This window comes from Hemiscyllium ocellatum, chromosome 18 (genome assembly GCF_020745735.1).
Source record: "Hemiscyllium ocellatum isolate sHemOce1 chromosome 18, sHemOce1.pat.X.cur, whole genome shotgun sequence".
In the NCBI taxonomy this organism is placed as follows: Eukaryota; Metazoa; Chordata; class Chondrichthyes; order Orectolobiformes; family Hemiscylliidae; genus Hemiscyllium; species Hemiscyllium ocellatum.
The window spans coordinates 54312195-54336019 of NC_083418.1; the positions used below are offsets into that span (position 1 = coordinate 54312195).

General features: G+C 39.8%; 1 protein-coding gene across 8 annotated transcripts in view; it reads right to left on the minus strand.

Annotated features, from left to right (window-relative positions):
* The window catches only part of LOC132824473 (liprin-beta-2-like), a 269719-nt gene that overhangs the window by 56572 nt on the left and 189322 nt on the right, over window positions 1-23825 (minus strand). For 6 of the 8 annotated variants that reach the window (XM_060839028.1, XM_060839030.1, XM_060839026.1 and 3 more), the window contains 2 exons: window positions 17229-17357; window positions 6647-6739 (listed from right to left, as the gene is read on the minus strand). In XM_060839028.1, coding sequence (XP_060695011.1) covers window positions 6647-6739; window positions 17229-17357 — 222 coding nt within the window. Of the gene's footprint in view, window positions 1-6646; window positions 6740-17228; window positions 17358-17468; window positions 17600-23825 lie in introns of all 8 variants that reach the window. The other 2 variants (XM_060839033.1, XM_060839031.1) reach the window with 2 other exon arrangements.

A 23825-nucleotide genomic window follows, 5' to 3' on the forward strand; every position in this document is an offset into this window, starting at 1 on the left:
GATGTGGTCTTACTGATAAAGAGTGGAGTAGGGAAGGGAAACAGATGGAAAGGGACTGGGGACAAAAGGAAAAAGAGAGTTGCAGGGAGATGTCAGTGGACGTTGCAAAAACATGAAGAGGAGCATTGGGCAAGACAATGGACCTATGTTATAAATTGATTTTTAGCCACCTTGTGACAGAATAATATTTGGCCTTGTGCTTATAAAATGCCAACTTTGGTTCGGGATGGGGTGGGGGTGGAGTGGACGGAAAAGAGAGGAATTAAGTACATTTCAATCATCTGATTAGTTCAAACTTTCAACTGTTCAGAGTAAGCTTAAAATGCATCTCTCACTTAAATAGAATCTTTATGGTCAAAAAGCAAATCCTGCATGTTGAATACCATAATAAATAACAGCTAAAAGGTTACACCTTGCTGAATCATTCATAAATAATTTTTAAAAACTTCTACTGTATCATAGTCAAGATCACCAAATATCGTTGTTCCTTAATGAAAACATCCACCTTAGATAAGTCCAAACCTGGTGTATTATATAATATTAGCACATTGGCTCACCTTATTAAACCTTTCAAATACTTCAATTGGAAATTGTCAATATTTGCATGAGGTTCCACGATTATGACAGACAAATTTTAGAGATGAGCTTACAGGTTCTTCGATTACTGACATTGATTCCTGGAATGTGGTCTTCTTATTTCAACTTCTCTAGCTACTCCAAACAAAGACTTAAAAATCAAACTTGAGAACATTAAATCAGAACTTCCCAGTGTGCCTCATCTTTTCCTTCACTCTTTGTAACCCTGGTTGCCAGCTGTCCAATGGCTCCTCACCCAGGCTTCTCTTTGTTGGAATGAATCTCCAAGGAAACTTAGGAAATGAAGATTGTGAATAAGCCCCTTGAGATGATTCTATTAATCATGTTTGATTTTGACCTTCAATCCATCCACTCACCTTGATTCTATATTCCTTAATACTCCAGTAAAGTTACATTAACTGGCTGCCCATTTCTCATTCCATTAATTAAATTGTGTGGTGCTACAAAATTTGAAATATTAATATTAAAGATACTTTTATAAAACAATCTTTATTTCAAAAAAGGTGTTAGTTTTGAATCACATGGTCATCCCAGTCACATGACTAATTCAGACAATCCTGGCTTCAAGTCCTAATTATACATCATATGGGTACCTTATTTTTACAAGTTTACCTTTAAGACAGTTCACTTCTAAGTTAAAAGTCACAGCACCAGGTAGTCCAACAGGTTTATTTGGCAGCACTAGCTTTCAGAATGCTGCTCCTTCATCAGGTGTCATACAAGTAAAATGATATATTTAACAAACGTCAACTGTTGTTAGGTTTGTTAAATATATCAATTTACTTGCGTGACACTAATCTTTTACTATAAATTCTGTGTCTATGGTCCTACTCCACAAAGACCTGAAGGAAGAACAGCGCTCCAAAAGCTAATGCTTCCAAATAAACCTGCTGGATTATAACCTGGTGTTGTGAGATTTTTAACTTTGTCCACCCCAGTCCAACACCAACTCCTCCACATCACTTAAGAACTCCATTAAATTGTGCATATAATTTTAGGACTTTGCCTTACTTTGCTTTCAGCTTGCAAACCTAAAGCTGACTGCCAAGTTGGTTTGCTGTAAAGTACACTTCAAAATTTATAATGAATTTCACGGTTTTAATTAATTAAGCTGTTCGAGCCTTGCTGATTTTTTTCTTTTATCAATTTTAGTTTGGAGCCGAGAACGGTTCGCGAATGACTACGGACGGAGGATAACAGCTTGTGTTAAAAGGAAAACAAGCCAAAAAAGTATTTGTTTATTCACAACGTTAATTGCAGTTTGGCTCCTGATCAGACGGTTCTGCAGACACTTCATTACCAGATTTAAACAGATAGCAGAAACTGGCTGTGAATGAGACCAGTACTGGGTAATAGGTTTCATCAAGTGAGAACAGAACAGTACAGCACAGGAACAGGCCCTTTTGCCCTCTAGGGTGTGCTGACATATTCCTTTCTAAACTAAAACATTCCTCCATTCCTGCTTATTCATACATTTTCAAAATGCCTCTTACATGTTGTTACTACATCCTAAGTTTCTATGTCTCTATGTTCCAGGCACACTGGTTTATTTTCAGTTAGACAACTTGCCTGGACAAGTGCAGCCCCAACAAACAATATTCAAGAAGATTGACATCACCCAGGGCAAAGCAGCCTGCTTATTGGCACTACACCCACAAGCATCCACTTTCTCCACCACTGACACTCAGTAGCAGGAGTGTATACAATATACAAGATGCATTGCAGAAATTCATCAAAGATCCTCAGACAGTACCTTCCAAAGCCACGGTCACTTTATCTAGAAGAACAAGGGTACAGATATATGGGAACACCACCACCTTAGAGTTCCCCTCCAAGCCACTCACCATTCTTACTTAGAAATACTTTGTCATTCCTTCACTGTCACTGGGTCAAAATCTTGGAATTCCCTCTCTCAAAGCATTATGGGTCAACTCATTGTAGGTGGACTTTAGCAGTTCAAGAAAGCAGCTCACCACCACATTCTCAAGGGCAACTAGGGACGGGCAATAAAAGCTGGCCAGTCATCGACGCCCACATTCCATAAATGAATAATTTTTTTTAAAAAAAAACAGAAACTCACTGGATTTAGGATTTATTGCAAAAGACCAGCCTTCACACAGAACACCTTTTTGTCATGGGGTATTGCTGAGCAACTCAGAACATACAAGAGATTTCTACACACGACAATCTTCCATCACAGTACACTGGAGAAAATACAAAGAAGGCATCTTTCGGCTTAAAGCTGATGTGAATCAAAAGTCAGATGAAGAGGGAGAATCAAATCGGACTGTGCGTATTGGTGACAGCCTGCTTTATGAACAATGAGCAAGCTTACCAAACATGCCACAACATGGGAACCACTCATGAAACCAGGGATTCAACTGGTTCAAAATACAAGGAAAATGTTGTGGATACTGGTTATCTGAAATAAAAACAAAGTTCTGGAGAAACTCAACAGGTCTGATACCACCCATAGAGAGAAGAGGCAACATACTGGACTCAAACCATGAACTGTTTCTCACCATACATGCTATCTGACTTGCTTAGTTTCTGCAGCACATTTTTTTACCTCAATTGTGTCAGTTCTGACATGTGAGAAATTACAACAGTTCTGAATCATTCGTATATTGGAAGAGTGAAACCACATTTAGCTTAAAATACTCTGTTCAGCTGATGATCCACTGTTTGGTGCTAAGTTACTATATCATTTATGATATATTACGCCCGAAACATTAGAGAAGAAAAAACACCCAGTATGCCTCATGATAATATGGAATGCAGTCACATACTTGGCTCTGTTGCAATTCGACAACTAAGAAAGCAATAATTATATTCCAAAAGTAATCAGTGTTGTAACTAGCGACTATTAGTTATTTCGCAAACCACATCTGTGAGGAGTTTGAAATAAAATCTTCCAAATTTGGCATGCTTAAAATATTACCAAGAACTCACAAGTAGTCTCTGAACTACAGTATGTGACATTCAACTGCTAATCTGGTTGGCTCTTCGCAAGTTAGCACCAGCCGGAATGGAGTAGTTAGTACGCTTGTGTGAAAAATCCAAACGTTGTGGGTTCAAGATCCACTCCCAAGATTTGAGCAGAAGATACAGAGCATCACTCCAAGTGCAGTTCAGAGTATGTGCGCTACACTGTCAGGGCTGTCTAGCTCATTTGCCTTCTCATGTGGATAAAAATTGCGAAGATGAATAGTGGAGATCTCCCTGATTTTGTTGGACAATATTTATCCCACCAAACCAACATCTCTAAAATGGTCATGATGTCATCAACAAAGCAAACTTCTTTCGACGTTGGAAATCTGAAATAAGAGCTCCAAAAGCTTGAAAGAGCTCAGTAGAGAAACAAAGTTAATGTTTCAGGTTGATGATCTTTAATCATTGGTCTTGATATTTGTGGAGGCTTGCTGTGGGCAAAATGGCTGCTGCTTTTCTTATTTAACAACAATGACGACACACAAGGGGGGAAAAACAAAGTGCTTTGTTGGCCACACGTGAAAGGTATTGAGATGTCCAGAGGTTGTGAAAAGTGAAATTCAAATGCAAATCTTTACTTTCATATTGCACATCCATGATGTTCAAGAAAATGGAGCCAATGCCATTCAAACTGTCTTTTGATATTTACAGAAAATAAACAAAGCAATTATTGTCGTGTGGAAAGGTGTGACAAAGTTAGCAATATAGCTAACCGTAAACTATCACATATGGGTCACCTCTCCTGTTCAGACATTGTTTGACAGTGCTGGGAAAATAAAGGGTTGGGTAAGTGTATTCTGCAAAATGTGTTGCCTAATCTCTAATATTAAATTAAAAGGAAATATCTGGAAATTAGCAAACTGGAACTTCCTGTTAAAGTCCAAGAAAATTGTAAAACAAAGCAGTTGGTCATTTTTGTACAACACTGCCAGAAGCAATACTAAACTGAAGTGGTTTCTCTAAATACCCAGTTAGAAAAGCAGAAGACCAAAAGAATGGAAGGATTTAGAAAAAGGAAGGAGATTGCATCCAGTGCTGTACAGCTCCCAAAAATGAAAGAATGGGCAAATACACTCAATCACTATCAAATCCAACTTTAGGATGCCAGTTTCAAATAATTTATTTTATTTTCGTTCTTGCCAAACTTCAACAAAAAACAACTTCACAAAATAAAATTATATAATCACCGAAACAAAATGGGGTATCAGTAATGCCATATAATGAATTCACAACACCAAGAATATAAAGTTAATAGTCTGCTAGCTGGCAGCCTAATTTCTGATGGCCAAACGCTTTTTAAATGAGTCATACTTCCTGCTCATATTTATGATCCCATAACAATTAGTGTTTCATATTCACAATTCATTATTCATACATGGCTACACTTTTATTCAATGGGGCTCTAAGTTACCTCAAGCAATATCTATATAAAACTATCAATTTTCAAAAATTCATAAACTCCTTGCTGTATTCATCCAATGTAAAGTATTCAATTCAAACTCCTCTCAAGATGTACATCCTTAGTCTGGACTTGAAACAACTCTATGGCCTTGCCTCTCCCCATGGTTTCACCTGCCTGGGGCATAGCTTCAGAATTCCCTCCTGAAATCCTGCACTTTTTAAAAAACTTTATCTTCCAGTTTAAGTTTCTCCTTAAAACTAACCTTCTTTAACCAAGGTTTTGGTCGTATGATCTACATTTCTCCTAATGTAGCCCAGTGCCAAATTTTCCTTGATAATGCACCTATGCAGCACCTTAGGATGCATTACTGCATTTAAGTAGTGATATAATTATGAGCTGTTTTTGTTCTGAAAACTGTCAATTGAGCTTGTGGTTCAACACAATCCCAACCTTTAACAGAAAGTCACTAGCTACTGCTATTTTTGTACAAGACTTAAAATTTGGACAGCAGCTTCAGAAACCAACCCATCAGTAATTGGGAAGAGATGAAATTCCAGATCATGGATGTAGGTTTGCTAGCTGAGCTGGAAGGTTCATTTTCAGACGTTTCGTCACTGTACTAGGTAACATCTTCAGTGAGCCTCCGGATGAAGCACTGCTGATGATTCCTGCTTTCTATGTTTGGGTTTCCTGGGTTGGTGATGTCATTTCCTGAGCTTTATAGCTCAGCGAGCAAACTCACACTTAGTCTTCCCAACATGTTAGTGTTCGACTTGCAGTCTTGATGCCTGTATTTCCTGGATATCCTTGCTGCTCTCAAACTCCAATTAGTCTGTCTCATGTCAGGTCCATTATGAACCTGCATTCCCTGATCCTCATTGAATTATGTTAAAATTCTCAGCCTTATCTTTAAATCGTTCCACAGGCTTCATCCCAACTGATTCCTAAGGACTGATGGGTTACCTGATCGAACATAGTCTTAAAAATTCTATACAACTTCAATAAGGTAGACAAAGATATTCCCACTTCTGAGGGAGACTAGGGAACCATTAATATAGAACAGTCACTGTCAAAAAGTGTCAAATCCAACGATGAACCTAAAATAACTTTTTTTTGCCAGAGAACTACAAGAATGTGGAATGCACAAATGCGTTTGAAAGGATATCAGATAAATATGAGGGAGAAAGGAATACAAAAATTCGATTGAGTGACATATAAAAGGGATGATGATATAGTGCATAAATATCAGTGAGCCAAATGGTCCATTTCTGCGCTGTGCATCCTATGTAATTCTGGAAGACAAAGCAGAATTTTTTCTCGGGATGGGCAATAAACATGGCCCTGCCAAACACCCTCAAGCCCAAGAGGAAGTTTAAAAGCATACCACTGAATTAATGAATTAACACTAACGTACTAATGAAAGTGAAATGGTCAAATCTAAGTACCGAGCAGAGACACACTTATCAAAACTTAGAGAAAGTTAAAAATCACAACACCTGATGAAGGAGCGTTGCTCCGAAAGCTAGTGTGCTTCCAATTAAACCTGGTGGACGATAACCTGGTGTTGAGAGATTTTTAAACTTTGTACATCCCAGTCCAACACCGGCATCTCCAAATTATTGAGGAACAACTGCGTCAAATGGAAAACACGTTTACCTTTGTGGCTGCCAACTTCTGTTCATACTGGACCTTTTCATCCTCCAGCTCTTCCACTTTCGATTTCAGATTTCGTAATTCCCGAAGCAAGTTCTGCAATGTAAAATACCAGTGGTGTAAATACCAAAAAAAACTCGAATAAAGTTGAATAACCTGATACAAAATATGGCCTATTGAGCTACTAAAGGATTTTACTATTGATTGGAACCCAGAAGGTGCGAATGAGTTATGCATAACCTCCATTGAGAGGCTGCAAAAACTGAAACCAACACTAATTGGTTGTTCAATTACTTAGAGAATCTGACAAAAGCAAACTGCATCTGTATGGGGCCTTTCACAAATCTAGATGTTCCCAACGCATTTTACAATCAATTAAATGCACAGCAGGATCCCTCAAATGATGATGGGATAGTGACCAGAAAATTTGGTTTGGTGATATTGATACACCAATAAATATAGACCATACACATCTTAGAGTTCCAATAATGCTGCAAAATCTGACCCATGCTCCTAAGAGGGCAGACTCTCATAACATCTTATTTAAAAGGCAACATCTCTAACAATGCAGCACATTCTCTATACCAGGAATGTCAGCCTACATTGTGTGTTCAGTTCCTGGATTGGATTTGAACCCACAAATGCCTGACTCAGAGGCAAGAGTGTTAGGGAAATGGGATCACAGAAGCAAGCAGTAATACACACAATGGGTTGAAGGGTAATTTTAAAATGATAAACAGAGTATCACATGTAAAATATTTGGGAAGATCTTTAGAGGAGGAGATTAATGGCACACTGTGTCATCATGTTTGGAGAATGAAATAAAATGAAATTATTTCGCTTCATTGCAAGGTACGCTCAGTGTAGTTGTTTCAAACCACTTAATGTATATTTGGACTTCTTTAGTGTCAGTGCGAATATTGTGTACGATTCTGAACACTTCTGAAGATATAAAGGCCTTGAAAAGGATACAGAGGTGGTTTACCAAGAATGAGGTATTTCAATTAAAAAGAGAGAGGCTGGAAAAATTAAGCCTGTTCTCCCGGGTTAAGAAACAAAAACAAATTGTTGCAAAAAGTTCAGCAGATCTGGCAGTGTCTGTGGAGGGTTTGAGTGACTTTTCCTCCTGGGTTGAGAGATGATTTTTCAAAATGTTGAGGGGTGTTGACAGAAAGAGGAATTATTCCATCTTGTGATCAAATAAATGACCAAAAGGGAATAGATTGAAACTGTTTGATAACAGTTCTAGTGGGTAGATTATAATTCTTTTCACTCCAAGCAGTTGAGATATGGAATAGTCTACCTGAGAATGCAGTGAAAACTGACACCACAATTTCAAAATGGAAATGAACGGACCCCTGAGAATGAAGTACCTGAGAGTTACGGAAAAAGAGCAGAACGTGGGACTAAGAACAACTATTCCTTCGAAGGACTAGCAAATGCACCCAGGGCATAAGGACCTCCCTCTGTGATGTAGGGTTACATGAAAGTTTCCCTAATTTTGTCTCCTCTAATACTACTTTAGCACCAACCCCCTACTATTTTATAGCTGCTAACTAGCATGCCTGCTGGCATAGATCTTTTCTTTTGCTTCTGGCTGCTCTTTTTCAGGATGACACAAGCTCAATTTAGTAAACATTTCAGCAATTAACTCACTGGGTAGTTTATCTAATTATGTAGCTTTAAGTCATGACTTTGTTTTGAAAATGCTGATTTAACTTACCGCTAAACAAAAGGAGTTTCAGACCCTTAAGGAAAAAAAACCATTTCATACTTATTTTACAGTAGAAATTCTCATGATATTACAAACTTCCATCAGATAATGCAACTCATGCTGATGCCGTAAGTGATGATAAAGTATGTTTGTAAAGAGAGTGAATTTTAGAATATAAAGCATGTGACACTCAGCAACACAGACCCACAGCCACAAAAGGTACAGAAATAATCTCTCATCACTTCTGATGGATTTACATTCATGACCTCAGGGAACCTAGATGTTTGGGGATTGATTGTGAAAATATTCTGCTTCTAATCAAACATTTTTAAAAAACTAATCAAATCCAATTTGTTCTCATGACAAAAAAAATTGAACTGACCGTTGTCTTGGAGACAGGCTACATTTCAATTACTTTTTGCATTTTATAGTTTCTGAACTTTACACTCCACTACGATCATACGGAAACAAGTCACAAGGTGAAAAAAAATTCAGTGAGGCCGCAATGCCCAACCCCCATCAACTCCTCCCCTCTTTGCTCTTGCCTCTGGGAGGTTATAAAAACATCACATGGCGGAAACCAGCTTGGATAATGCATCAATAACTGATGTGTATTTCCAAATGAGGCACATTGAATCAATTAAGGCGTTGCTGAAGCCCATAACTCTTCCTGCAAGTCATTAGCTTTGAAGCTTACTCTAAACTTTAAAAGTCATGAACTAAATAATGTAGTTATTCTTAATCAAATTTGCACAGAAATTGGTAACAAAGGTTGAGGTAAATGTCAAGTGGGATAGGTTCAAGTTTGCAGTTGTACACAAATGTGCTTCAGATCGCAGAAGCTGGGTTCAGATCAACTTCCATGAATATTAATTTGCACAAACACTAGCATAAGATCTTACATGGAAGTGGAATCAGGCAGAGTAATAGTTTATTCTTTGCATAGCAACTCTCTTTTGAGATGTTTAAGCACAGCAAGATAGGCAATTCATTATGCAATAGAAATAATCAGCGAGAATATAAACAGTTAATAACTATGTCAAACATATCTGTGCATGCAATTTAAAACAAAATCACTAAATTCCTTTTAAAATAAAACATTTTGAACAACTTAGTAATCAATTTTTTAGTGAATCAACCATTTTCAAAATGTTAAGGTGTGCTACTCTAGCCTGTGGAAGTCTCGTGATACATCCCCAACTCTGGTCTAGAAAGTCAAGTTCAAATTCCATCCCAGGTATTCATTATTGAAGAAAGTTTGTTCCTAATGCAGTCAAAACATTCAGTATCAACCTGAAAATCCCTCTAACATACTAACAGCAGAAGACAAAAGAGAGAGAAATCATGGTAAGCATAAACATTGGAACCTCTACCGTCATCAACTGCGCAAACGTGCATGTAACTACAGCAACTCTGACTTAAAATATAGTCTAACCCCAACTCCACACTTGCCCATGAGAAAATCATCATTTGAAGAGGGTTTTATAATCTTGCAATTTCAATCCAGGGGCCTGTGGATAGGGCTTAAAGGCAGCCAATTGAAATGTGAACCAAGGGAAATAGGAGTACCAGTGATTTTGGGTCGCAAGTAACTTATGCTTAAACTTTCTATTGTTCGAGTGCATTTTGCTGATTCTGCATAGATTGGGTCAATGTCATGGGTGCAAATGAATTGAGACCCAAGTGCTCAAATTTCTGATGTGGAGCAAATCAACAGAAAACTGAGTGGAATGCTAGCTCCACTGTGATACAGCTCAGAGATGGAAGCTTTAATATGCCCGATTCAGGAAGCATCTTGAACACTTGGTTCAGTTCAAGTCACTGGAGCACAAGGAAACATTTGCGAATTCTGGAAATGATGTTGAAAAGAGAGATGAGACAGATTTTCAGGACTGATATCTTTATATTTTCATTGGGTGAGGCATCAGGAAATAACAGCATGCAATTAATAAGAGCCCTTAATATTGAAAAAGACACCAAGCATTTCACAGAAGTGTTATCACTCAAAATTTCAGAGTAGGGAGGTTCTGCTGAGATTGTACATGGTGTTGGTGAGGCCGCACCTGGCGTATTGTGCTCAGTTCTGGTCTCCTTACTTGAGGAAGGATATACTGGCTTTGGAGGTGGTGCAGAGGAGGTTCACCAAGTTGATTCTGTAGATGAGGGGGTTACCTTATGAAGAGAGGTTGAGCTGCCTGGGACTGTACTCACTAGAATTTAGAAGAATGAGGGGGGATCTTATAGAAACGTAAGAAATTATGAAATGGATAGATAAGACAGAGGCAGGCAAGTAGTTTCCACTGGTGGGTGAAACTAGGCCTAGGGGCCATGGCCTCAAGATTAGGGAGAGCAAATTTAGGACAGAGATGAAGAGGAACTGCTTTTCGCTGTAGTGCATCTATGGAATTCTCTGCCCAAGGAAGCATTAAAAGGCAGCTTCAATAAACATATTCAAGACAAAGTTGGATGGGATTTTACATGGTGGGGGAATTAAGGCTGATGGGGCTAATGTAGGTAGGAGGAGCTGAGATGATGGACAGATCAGCCATGATCTTAATGAAGGCGGAGCAGGCTTGTCAGACCAAACGGCCTACTCCTGCCTCTAAGTACTATGAAACTAGGAAATTGAGACAGCCAAAGCAGAAGCTATTAAGAGTGGTAACTGATTTTGGCATAAGCAGTAGGTTTGAAAGCAAACTTAAAGGAGAAGAGACAGGTGAACAGGAAATGGTTAGGCAGAGGATTCCAGAATTTAGGACTACCAATGCTAGATTTGAGGGGAGTAGGACTCCACATTTAAAAAAGTGAAGTGCAGAGATGTAGGTTTGCTTGTTGAGCTGGAAGGTTCATTTCCAGACATTTTGTCACCCTTCTAAGTAACATCTTCAGTGGGCCTCCAGGCGAAGCACTGTTGATAATTCCTGCTTAACAACAAACTGCCATTCCTAGATATCACAGGAGAATGAACAGCCAATGGGGAACTTTAAACCAGCGTCTACAGGAAAACAACACATACGAACCAAATATTGAACTACAAAAGCAATCACCCCAGCATCCACAAATGTAGCTGTATCAGAACATTATTCCAACAATCCACCACACACTGCAGCAGAGGAAAATCACTTATATAGTGTATTCAAAAAGAATGGGTACCCAATGAACACAGTCTGCAGATTTCTCAGCAACAACCTAAACAAGCAGACAAAACACATCCAGAGATCTTAGCCACTCTCCCCTACGTCAAAGACATCTCGGAAATGACTGCCAGACTACTCCAATTCCTTGGGATCATGGTAGTCCACAAACCCACCAACACACTAAAACAGCAGCTAATGAACTTGAAAGACCCTATACAGACAAGCAAAACTAATGTCATTTACAAAATACTGTGCAAGGACTGTAGCAAACATTATATGGGACAAACAGGCAGAAAACTAGCCATCAGGCTACATGAACACCAACTAGTCACAAAATGACATGACCTCTCTCACTAGTATCCTTACATACAGATGAGGAAGGACATTACTTTGACTGGGACAACACATCCATCCTAGGACAAGCCAAACAGAGACACACACGAAAATTCCTAGAAGCATAGCATTCCAACTGGAACTCGATCAATAAACAGAGTTTGACCCCATTTACCACCCACTGAGAAAAAGAATAGGAAATGACACCACTGGAAGTGACATCCCGCCAGAAATGGCATAGTCACCGGATATGACATCGCTGCCGGAAATTATGTCACTGCAGGAAATGACGTCACTTACCCAAAGAAACCCAAACATATGAATAAAATGCAGAAATTATCAAGTGTTCCGCCCAGAGGCCCACTGAAAATATTACCTAGTAGTGTGACGAAATGTCTGTAAATGAACCTTCCAGCTCAGTGAGCAAACCCACATCCAGAACCTGAACTTGAGCTACAAGTCTTCTCAAAATCCACTAGGAGTGCAGAGAGCTTGGAGGGTTGTGAGGCTGAATGAAGTTACAGAAACAAAAGGGCATGATAGTAGATGGATTTGAAAACAGGGATGATAATTTTAAATTCAAGACCTTAGCAGACTTGGGTAATGCAAGTCAATATGTTTTGGTACAATAGCTGATTTGGCTTTATAGGAGTTAAGATAAAATCAACTTTACAATGTGGCATCCCAGTGGTAGCGAGTGTGTTGGAATATTCAAGTCTGTCAAAGGCATGGTTGAAGGTTTCAACTGCAATAAAACTAAGGCAGGAGTAGAGTCAAGCAATGTTATGGGTGGAAATAGATGGTCTTAACCAGTCACTAGGAAGATACATGAGTCTCTAGTTAGACAGCCATGAAAGTGAAGACTGAAAACAATAGGTTGAGTTTTGTCATTGTACAATTGGAGAAAGCGTCCTTGCAATTAGAACTGGATTGTATAAACAGTCTGAGAATTTAAAGACAGACAGGAGACTTGGAGTTAGTAATGAGGTAGAACTGATATTTTATCATATTAAATGCAGAAAATAAATGTTATACCTTTGGAATTTTATTGACTCCTTCTGTGTTCAATCATTCCATGATTCTAGAGAAAAGGTAAGATCCATTGTGTATTGTATGTGCATCAGACATTTAAGAACTCCATGTGCTGTTCATGTACAATATTGAAATGCTAGCTGGCCTGAATCTGCAAACTGCATACCCACAAATCAATTGATTTGCACTAATGTCTGCTACATAACTCTGTTTTACTGCTTTAAATAAACTAACCCCTAGGATTAATCAATCCTTGATGAGCAACTGTTGATGAGACCATTGTTAATGGCTTGGCATGGTGAAGAGCATTAGAAAACATGATATTGATGAGGCAGATTATGCTTGAATAGTCAGTAAACAAGTTACATTACAGGTAGAACACAACACTGTTAACACTACTAAACTATGAAATAACCTGCAATATATCTTTTTGTGTTACAGCGTAAGAAGTGTTGAAAACATAACTATCAAGAGGACGGTTAAAAACGCCCTTGTAAAAGGCAGGATCTCTTGCCTTTTACAAGGCAATGGATTGATAGCAACCAAGGGGAGATCAAAGCCATAAAGTTGGAATGCCCATAGAATTCCTTGGCTTAAATTGGAGCACAATAAACCCAACATAATTTAAAAATGTTAAAGAGCAGCACAGTGGCTCTATGGTTAGCACTACAACCTCAAAACACCAGGGACCCAGTTCGATTCCAGCCTCGGGTGACTGTTTGTGTGGAGTTTGCACATTCGCCCAGTGTCTGTGTGGGTGTCCTCTGGGTGCTCCAGTTTCCTCCCACAGTTCAAAGATGTGCGGGTTAGATGAATTGATCATGGTAATTTGCCCATAGTGTTAGGTGCATTAGTCAGAGGGAAGTGGGTCTGGGTGGATTACTCTTTGTAGGGCCACTCTTCTTAGGGTCGGTGTGGACTTGTTGGGCCGAAGGGTCTGTTTCTACACTGTAGGGAACCTTATCTAATCAGAGTTTTGAATCCTAGATTTAGAGGCATTAAGACAATCCATCAAGATTTGCTTACCAACTAGGAACAAACCTTTACACAGACTTAAACAGGATGAATAGCAGCAAATGAGCTAAAATATATAGACCATGTAAGACGACAACTGTCAGGTTAAACTTCTGCGTTCATAAACTGGAATCTATGGACCACTTTGTGAATTGATGCAGGGAAAAAAAGCTCATTTTGTGATGTTGCAGATGGGAAGCGAACAAGTAGAATTGTTGAGTTACGAAGTGCATCTACCCCTATGTAAGCTTTCCAAATAGATTTTCTAGACAGAGTGAAGTCCTATAGAGTTGAAGAGTTCCTCAAGGTTGGAAACAAGTACAGTGCACTCAATTGCAAGACAACAAACCTTATTGGTCAGGAGTACAAACTCAACATTGCGCACAATTACTAGAAATTCCAAAACATAGCGAAACAATAGTGGCCTTCTGCTGTTATCAAAATAATGCTCAGCTTTCAATCCATATTTCAAGACATGTGAAAGGCAGGCTATTGGCCAATGCAATGCACTAGCAAAAATGGTGATGCAACTACAAAGAGCCATGCATTGACCCAGACCGTGTGCGCACAGGCAATAGCTTCAAGCTACAATAAAGACCATACCACTAGAAGCATGCCTTGTTAGAAATCTTTTCCTAGGCTACCATTGCCAGCAAGGAATTCTGAAAGGACAACATGGAACAAAACCTGGCTGTAATGACCAGGGTAAACAATTCAGGGACAACAAACGCAGTCATGAAAGAAAAGCTTGACAACAGAAAGAAGGGTGACGGGCAACAGGAGTGCAGTCAATCACACATGCAGACAAAGTCACTGACAGCAAATTACTGATGTTATTGAAATTCAATGTCTTGCTCATTATTCTAAATAGCTAAATTTCCTTTTGAAAAGGAAAGACGTGAGTATTTTGCCTCTAGAAAAGTTCACCATCGAGGATTCCATATGTCGTATGCACATGATGCTGCAGCTTTGACTTACAAGTCTGTGGGTCTGCAAGCTGTATACACTCAAATCTGTTGATTTGCTGTGTTGCCGCTTCATCACATTTAATTTTTTTAAAAAACAAACATGGTAAATAGACTAACCCATGAAGATAATCAATCCTTGATGAACAAATTTTTACTAGACCATTATCAGTTATGTGATACTATATACAGTAAGATCCCCAAACAGCAAATGAACAAGTGACTGGACAACAGTTATCAGACATCATAAGCAAGTTAGATCTGTTGAGCATGTGCATCTGCAGAACATCTGGATTCAGATGACAAGCTTTTTTATTGAGTAGATGTTTTAAGTTTTTTTTAAAAAGGGAGGTCTTGCTACACAAGTATAAAGCTAGCTAAAACATCCAACCATTGGTCTCTCCACTGACCTTTAACATCAGTGGAGAGTCTATCAGACCAAAATCAACATTTCTTCACAAGGAGCTGTCATCAGCAAAACAGTAGATACTCCCTCAAGATACTTCTGGCTTGAGGCAGAGAGATTCACAGTAGTCTTTAGAGTCTGTCCACATGCCAAAACTCAGACCATATTGCACAACAGACTTGGACACCAGTCGAATTAGTGCTTGCACCAGATGGCCTCACTACAAAATGCTTATTTCAATATTAAACCAGCACCTACTTTTTGAAACTGTTTTAATTAAACGATCCCAACAAGACACCAATACATGTGCAACTGACTGACCTTAATAAACAAACATCCATTTGCATGTGTCACATCATTACCTTGGCATGTTTGAAGCCTGGTTGCTTTTAAAGCATGGGAAGATCCATCCAAAATAAACACCTAGTGCAATACCTGCAAAGTAGAAGAACTTAGAATACCTGGTTCCTTCAAAGTTGCTGGCAGTGCATGTGGAGTTGCTAAATCTCGAAAGCAGAGTGACTTGGATTTCAGAGAATGATACAGTGTTGAAGGAGGCAATCTCACCCATTTTGCCAGGGTTAGTTCTTTGAAAGAGTTATTCAATTAGCCCCACTTAACCTGCTCTTTCCCTGTCTCTCAAAATTTTCTTCCTAAGTATTTCTCCAAATTCCTGTTAAAAGTTGCCACAGAATTTGCTTCCAGTGTCCTTTCAGGTAATGCATTCTAAATCCTAATTCAGTGCGGAAAAATGATTTCTTCTTTAGGAGTTTTGGCCAATTGCTTGGATTTGTGCCTTCCTGCAATGACAACTGTATCTGCATTATTCATTCGACCGATACCCTTCATGATTTTCAACAAATCTAATAAATGTCATCATAACCTTACCTGCTGTGTGCTGTCCAACCCCAGTTTCTTTCACCTCTCCATTTATCAAACACGTAGCTAGAAATTTCATTGAAGTACCAATTCAGAACACAGATAGCAATAACTGAGCAGTGTTGTTGAATGTAATTCCCCAATTTCTTCCTTGGACAAAGATCCTGTACAGTTTATCAGGAGAACATCCGCAAAATCGCAGACCTTCATTTTATCTTAATGGCAGACAAGCTTAGGAATCAAGTTCCTAAAGATGATTCACTTCCGTGTGCAGGCATGGAGTGCAAGTGGTTCAAACTTGGAGCTCTTCCTACTTTGGAAATGGGCAACCTCTAGGAATCACGGCTGCCTCTTTCCAATGACCTTCACAGCAGTGAGCATCAGCTCTGTTGTCAGACTACACACTGTGATACGGAGAAAGTGAGGACTGCAGATGCTGGAGATTAGAGTCGAGAACGTGGTGCTGGAAAAGCATAGCACGTCAGGCAGTATTCAAGGAGCAGGAGAGTTGATGTTTCAGGCATAAGTTCATGTTTCCTGACGAAGAGCTTACGCCAGACATGTCAATTCTCCTGCTCCTCGGATGCTGCCCGACCTGTTATGCTTTTCCAACACCACACTCTCGACCCTGTGATATATGCCATTTAAGTTAGGATCTCATTACTGCATATATTGTGTAGTCAAAATTGTATTTAAAGTAACATGATTGAGCACCTCAAGGCATTTTAGAGGAATACGTTAGTGTGCTGTTGTAGAAGACGTGAGGATAATTATTTGCTTAAAGAGATAGGCTTTAAGGATACAGGAGTGGAGAACTTTACAGAGGGAATAGTATAGCGTAAGTAATTCTTAAGAGCCCAGACTGGAGGAGCACAGCAGATCCTAGCGTGGAGACTGCAGGGAGTGAGGGTAAAAATCAGACATTTAAAAACAGAGACCAGAATTTTAAAATGAAAGGGCTGCTGGACTATGAGGTAGAGAGAGTCAGGGGTGCAAGGGTAATTGGTGAGTGGGATTTGGTGCAAGTTAGGTCAACGTCAGGAGGACAGGGTTGAAACAGTGGAGCCTGGAAATAACAATGTCATAGAGCAAAATTATGGCTAACCTCACTTTTCTGCAACTCATCAGATTCCCGATGGTTCTTCTCTAATCCAGCCAGCTTAATTTTCAGGCTTGAAATCTCAGCCATTAGATCCAGTTTCTGGCTCTCCAGTGCTGTCCTGCTCAGCAGCTCCTAGAAACAGCAGGAAGTTACATTTTCAATCTTAAAATTTGTTTCCATTGGCACATCAAACCTCAGAAATTTGAATGGATTTATTTCCAAAAGACCAAGTATACTTAATACCCAACGGAAGGGCCCAGTTTGTGGGTTGACTCCAACTTCACTCCACAAGTCCCCTAGGCTTTTCGGTATCAGCAATGGGTTGGGGGCACAGAACATGAGAGAAGGGTCACTGCTTTGTTGTTCTTGTTGAGCTGTATCAGAGGAGACAGGGCTTTGAAAAAAAGGCTTTGTTTTCATGCAAATTGGACAAAGTTTTTGTCTCATGTTGCGCGAGTATTTGTTAGTATAATCTTTCTGAATGCATAAAGGCAAAGCTGTTTATGAATAGTGTATGATTTTATTTTTGGGGTTGGATGAGGTGCCAGAGGAGGAAAACCAGTTAGGTAAACTTGAAACATGGAGAAAGAGAAAGTGTTTTTCAGAATCTAATTCACTGCTGGAAAAAATATTTGCCTCCCTTTCTGCCATCACCAACTTCCATACAGTGTTTTAAATGTATTGAAACATCTGGATGAGCTTTTCCCTTCCTTAAAAAAAATCACAAGATGTGAGCATTACTGACAAGGACAGCATTTATAGCTCACGTCTAATTGCCCTCTGGGAGCGGTGCAAGGCTGCTTTCTTGAACTACTGTAGCCCACGTAGTGCAAGCATACTCCATGCACAAGGAGAGGATTTTGACCTAGCAACAGTGATATGGTTTCAAATCAGGCAGGGTGGTGTGGCATTTGGAGAGGATCATGCAAGTATTGGTGTTCCCATTCTCCCCTTGTCCATCTAGGCCAAAGAGGTGATGCTGAAGGAGCCTTGGTGACTTTGCACATTGCTGTCATTGTGTATCAGCTACAGAGGAAATGAAGGTTTATGGTGGTGGATGGAATGCTGATCAAGGAATCTGCTGTGTCCTGGGTGATACTGATCTTCTAGAGCTGCATTCATCCAGGCAAGTGAGGATCATTCCATTTCACCCTGACTTGCCCTGTAAATGGCAGTCAGGCTTTGGGAAATCAGCTGGTGAGGTGTACATGGGAGAATTTCCTGCCTCTGATCTAGTCCAGCTAACTAGGGTCCTGTCGGAAAGGAATTCAGTGATGGTGATGCTCTAAGTTTTACAAATGAAGTCAGAATGAACTGTTTCAGCATAACACACCAGCCATCATGGGGTCAAATACAATCAATCAATCAATAGACCAGCTGTTTTTTTGCACTTGAGGGGTCTGTAGATTTATATATTAAGTGTCAGTCGTGGTTCAGTGGCTAGGAACCAGAGAATCCAAGACTTGGTTCTGAACATGAGCACAAAGATATAGGCCGATACTCCAGTGCGCTACTGCAAGCATTGCCTTTTTTCTCATGAGGCATTAGGAGACCACATCAACTGTTTCAGGTGAGCCTCTAGGGTAGCAATGGTGTAGGTGCAATGTGACTAGACTAGTAATCCAGAACTACAGGATAATGCTTTGGGGACATGTGTTCCAAATGCTAGAATGGCAGATGGTGAAGCCTGAAATCAAGAAAATGTGGAATTAAAACGTTAGCCCCGTGGTGACTATGTAACCTTTGTCACTTATAGTAAAACCCCCATTTGGTCCACTGACGCTCTTGAGGGAATGGAATCTGCTCCCTGCCCTGGTCCAGACTACCAGACTCCCATTCCCATGGTTAATTCTGATCTTCCTTCTGAAATCATTGAGCAAGCCACTCAGTTCCTCATCTAGATTTTTGAACTTACCCAATACAATATTATGTTTTGAATAAGAGAGAGGGGCAAATATTTTTCCAGCAGGGAGTTAGATTCTGATAAACACCCTTCTTCGAAAAAGGGTTGCAAGATAAGCCCAGCAATCACAGACTAACCAGTTTAACTTCAGTGGTGGGAAAGCTTCTTGAGATGATCATTCAAGTTAATTGTCATGTGGAAGGACTGGGTTAGTTAGGTGCAACATGCATCCTTTCCTTAAAAGAAAGTTACACTTAACTAACTTGGAATTTTTTTTTGAAGAGATAATTGAGAGGAATGACGTGTGTAATGCTGTTGATGTAGTGTACGTGAACATCCAAAACATGTTTTCTGCAATGTTGCACAAAAGACTTAAGAAAAGTTAAAGCTGATTGAATAAATGGGATAGTAGCCATATGGATAGAAAATTGACTAACAGATAGGAAACAAAGAGTAATGGTCAATAGATAATGCCCAGGCTGGAGGAAATTTTATGATGAGTTCCCCAGGAGTCAGATTTGGGACTCTTGCTGTTCCCCAATATATATTAATCATCTCAAACCTGGTGTGCAAGGAATAGTTTCCATAGTCACACTGACAAAACTTGGAAGCATCATAAACTATGAAAAGAACAGAGGAGCACTACACAAAGATGTTGACAAGTTGTTGAGGTGGTCAGATGAGCAGTAGATGAAGTTCAACATGAAGAAATGTGAGATGGTGTATTTTGGTAGAAAGAATACATCATACAGTATGAAAGAAAGGCTGCTATTTTAAAGGGTGTGCAGGAGCAGACAGAACTGGGTGCATACGTGCATAAGTCATTAAATGTTGCAGAGCAGGTGGAATAACAAGTTAATCACAGTATCTAAGTTTAATTAACAGGGTATGAAGTAGAAGAGAAAGGAGTTTATGTTGAACTTAGATAATAGGTGTCTTTTTCCCGGGGTAGAAATTTCTATTACTAAGGGATGTAGGTTTAAGGTAAAAGTGGTAAATTTAAAAAGGGATGAGAGGGGCAAATGTTTTGTACACAGAGGGTGGTAAGTGCCTGGAATGCACTGCCAGAGGTGGTAGTAGAGGCAGATATAATCATAATGTTTAAGAGACATCTTGATAGATACATGAAGTTAGGGAACAGAGGGATACAGACCGCGTAGAGGCAGAAGGTTTTGAGTTTAGAAATGTCATATGGACACCGTCTTGGTGGGCTGAAGGAGCTGTTCCTGTGCTGTACTGTTCTTTGTTTTGGTGCAATACATTTGTCAGACCTCAGATGGAGCATTATCAACAGCTCTGCATCACACACTTTAGGACGGATTCAGCAAGGGAAATGGGTTGTAGGGCTATAAGAGTAGGTAAATAGGACTAGACCCATCATTTAAATGCTGACATGGACTGGATGGCCTGTTTGTGTTGTAACCCAAGTATTTTGAAGAACTTTAACTAACGGTGCAGTAGCATTAAAAAACGCTTGTCAAGTTCCCAACAGCTGCTCAGATTCAAACTCAAAATAATTGGTTGAGGTTAAGGTTTTAAATCTTGCAGATGTACTGGTTGAAGAATGGGTGGAAAAACAAAACTAAATAAAACCTTCCACTTCAGTCCTGAACTGCAAAATAATTCAATTCTTATATTAACAAAAACTGCAGATGCTGGAAATCAGAAGTAAAAGCAGAAAGTGCTGGAAAAACTCAACAGGTCTGGCAGCAACTGAGGAGCCAAAGCAGAATTAACACTTCAGGTCCAGTGTCTCTTCTTCATTTCTTATACTTTGCTCAATAAGAATTCACACTGCTGCATTTCTTTCAATGTCACAAAATTCTTCAGTGTTATTGACCTCAATGGTCACTTATAAACTCAAACGGTTGTCCCCATTCATTTAAACTCTCTCGTGTTGTTTTCACCTGCTTACTCTACAGTCAGCTTGGCTCAGTTGGTAGCACTCTCACCAGAGTCACAGGATTTGAGTGAAAAACTCCAGAGACCAGAGTTCCATAAGCCAGGCTGAGAGCCCTAGTGCAATATGGAGGTGCTACACAGTCAGCCGTGCTCAACTGTAGAGGTGACATTCAATCAAGACATTGACTGATCTCTCTACTGGACAAGCAAGATTTTGTGGTACAATGTTGATTTGATTGGATTTATTGTTGTCACAAGTAGAGATCAGTGAAGAGCGTTGTTGTGCGTGCTCTACAGGCAGAACATATCAAAGTTCAACAGGATAGCAGAAGGAATTTGGAGAATAGGAGTGTTACAGCCACAGGAAAGGTGCAGGGAGAGAGATTAACAGTAACATTTCAGAGGTTTATTCAAAAGTCTGATAAAAGCAGGGAAGAATCCCTTCTTGAATTTCTTCATACGTGTATTCAAACTTTTATATCTTCTGTCCGATGGAAGAGGATGGAAAACAGCACAGCCAGGGTGGGATGGGTTGTTGACTATGTTGGTTGTTTTCCTGAGACAGCAGGAAGTATAGATGGAACCAATGGATGGAAGAGAATTCTCCATGGTTTCCTGAGCAATATTTATCCCTCAAGCAACAGAGGGATTATCTGGACATCTTTGTCTTGCTATTTGTGGGGTCTTGCTAATTGGCTATCACATTTTCTACAATAGGGACTACTCTTTAAAAGCACTTTGGGACATTCTGAAGTTGTAAAACAAGCTAAAAGAAAAAGGTAAGTTCTTCCTGTCATTATAGATCTGAGCATCTAGTATAACTTTGCCCTGATATTCCAGGGAAGATCCTCAATTTCCACTGATTTTGAAAATTCCTGGTCCATGAGGATGAGCTACAAACTCATGAGAAATTGTTAGTACCTTCCCTCTCTCAAAAGAGAAGAACAAGTGAAACAATTGCTGGCAAACTGCTTCAAATAAAGTGACACAAATACCTCACCCCTCATTTTCTCCTCTGTCTAATTTATCCTTATAATCCACCATTTCCACTGTGTAAACAATCAGTGGTGAAGCATGGCTGTGTTGTTGGACTGAAGCTCTTCAGCATCTTTCTTGCCATATCTCACGAAGCTTTCGGTTTTGGAATGGAGCTTCCCTACAGGGCATACAGGAAATCATTCAATGTGTGTTGCCTCCCGTCAAACCCCAAGACTGACTTTGTCATTGTGCTGTAGTACGCTTCCCACTCTCATGGATGCACACACAAGCCAAACTCCAAACTAACTGCTGCTGGATTCATGGGGGGAGTATGAGAGTGTGGGCCTTAGGCTAAACATCCAGAACACCAAGAACAAGCTGTTCGCTTTATGCAACACTACCCCAAGACTATTGAGATCTACGGTAAGGCTATTGGTCAATATGGATCAATTCCAATACCTTGGAAGCCCCTGACAATGAGGGCAGGCATGAGCAATGATCTCTTGCCCAAGACCACCCAAGTCACAGTCACAGATGTACAGTGCAGAAACAGACCTTTCAGTCCAATTCGTCCATGCTGACCAGATATTCTAAAGTAATCTGGTTCAGTTTGCCAGCATTTGGCCTATATCCCTCTAAACTCTTTATATTCAAATAGCCATACAGATGCCTTTTAACTGCTGTAACAGTACCAGCCACCACTATTTCTTCTGGTAGCTCATTTCATGCATACACCATCTCTGCATGAAAACATTGCCCCTCAGGCTTTTAAAATCTTTCCCCTCACATCTGAACTCCATGCCCTCTAGTTTTGGACCCCCCCCCCACCCCAGGGAAAAGACCTTATTTATTTACCCTATCCATCCACCTCATGATTTTATAAACCTATATGAGATCACTCCTCAGCCTCAGACGCTCCAGGGAAAACAGCCCCAGCCTGTTCAGCCTTTCTCTAAAGCTCAAACTCTCCAACCCTGGCAAATCCTTGTGAATCTTTTCTGAACCTTTTCAAGTTTCACAACATCCTTCCTATAGCAGGGAAACCAGAATTGCAGTTTTCCAAAAGTGGCCTAACCAATGTCTTGTACAGCCACAACATGACGTCCCTACTCTTATTAATTACTGATCAGTGAAGGCAAGTATACTAAATGCCTCTTGTCCTTGTACAAGAACCGCAAAAAGTTAGTTTGTAGGTACAATTAATTGGGAAAGCTGAAAGAAATGTCCTTCATTACAAGGGAAAGTTAACAAATTTAGGGACATTATAATTCAGTTATATAGGGCACTGATGAGGCAACATTGGAGGATTGTGTACAATACTGGTCTGCTTAAGGACAGGTATATATATTGGAAGCACTTCAGAGAAGACTAATTCATAGAATGACATTTTTAGAATGTATTCATAGGACGTGGGTGTCTTTTCCTGCGTCAGCATTGATTGGACATTTATAGTCACTATTGAGGTGGTGGTGGTGGTGGTATTGGTGATCTGCAGTCCATTTGGTTTAAGTAGACCCATAATGCAATTAGAAGAGTTACCAGATTCTGACCCAGTGACACTGAACAAACATTGATACGTTTTTAAGTCAGGATGGAGAACAGCGCAGAAGGGAACTTGCAAGCATTGGTGTTCTCCTATGCCAGCTGCCTCTGCCCTTCTAGACGGAAGTGATCGTGTGCTTGGAAGGTGCAGCCTAAGGATCTTTAATGAATTTCTACAGTGCACATTGTAGATGGTAAACACTGCTGTTAAAGAGCAATGGCGATGGAGGGAGTGGGCGTTTGTGGATATGGTACCAACCGAGTGGGCTACTTTG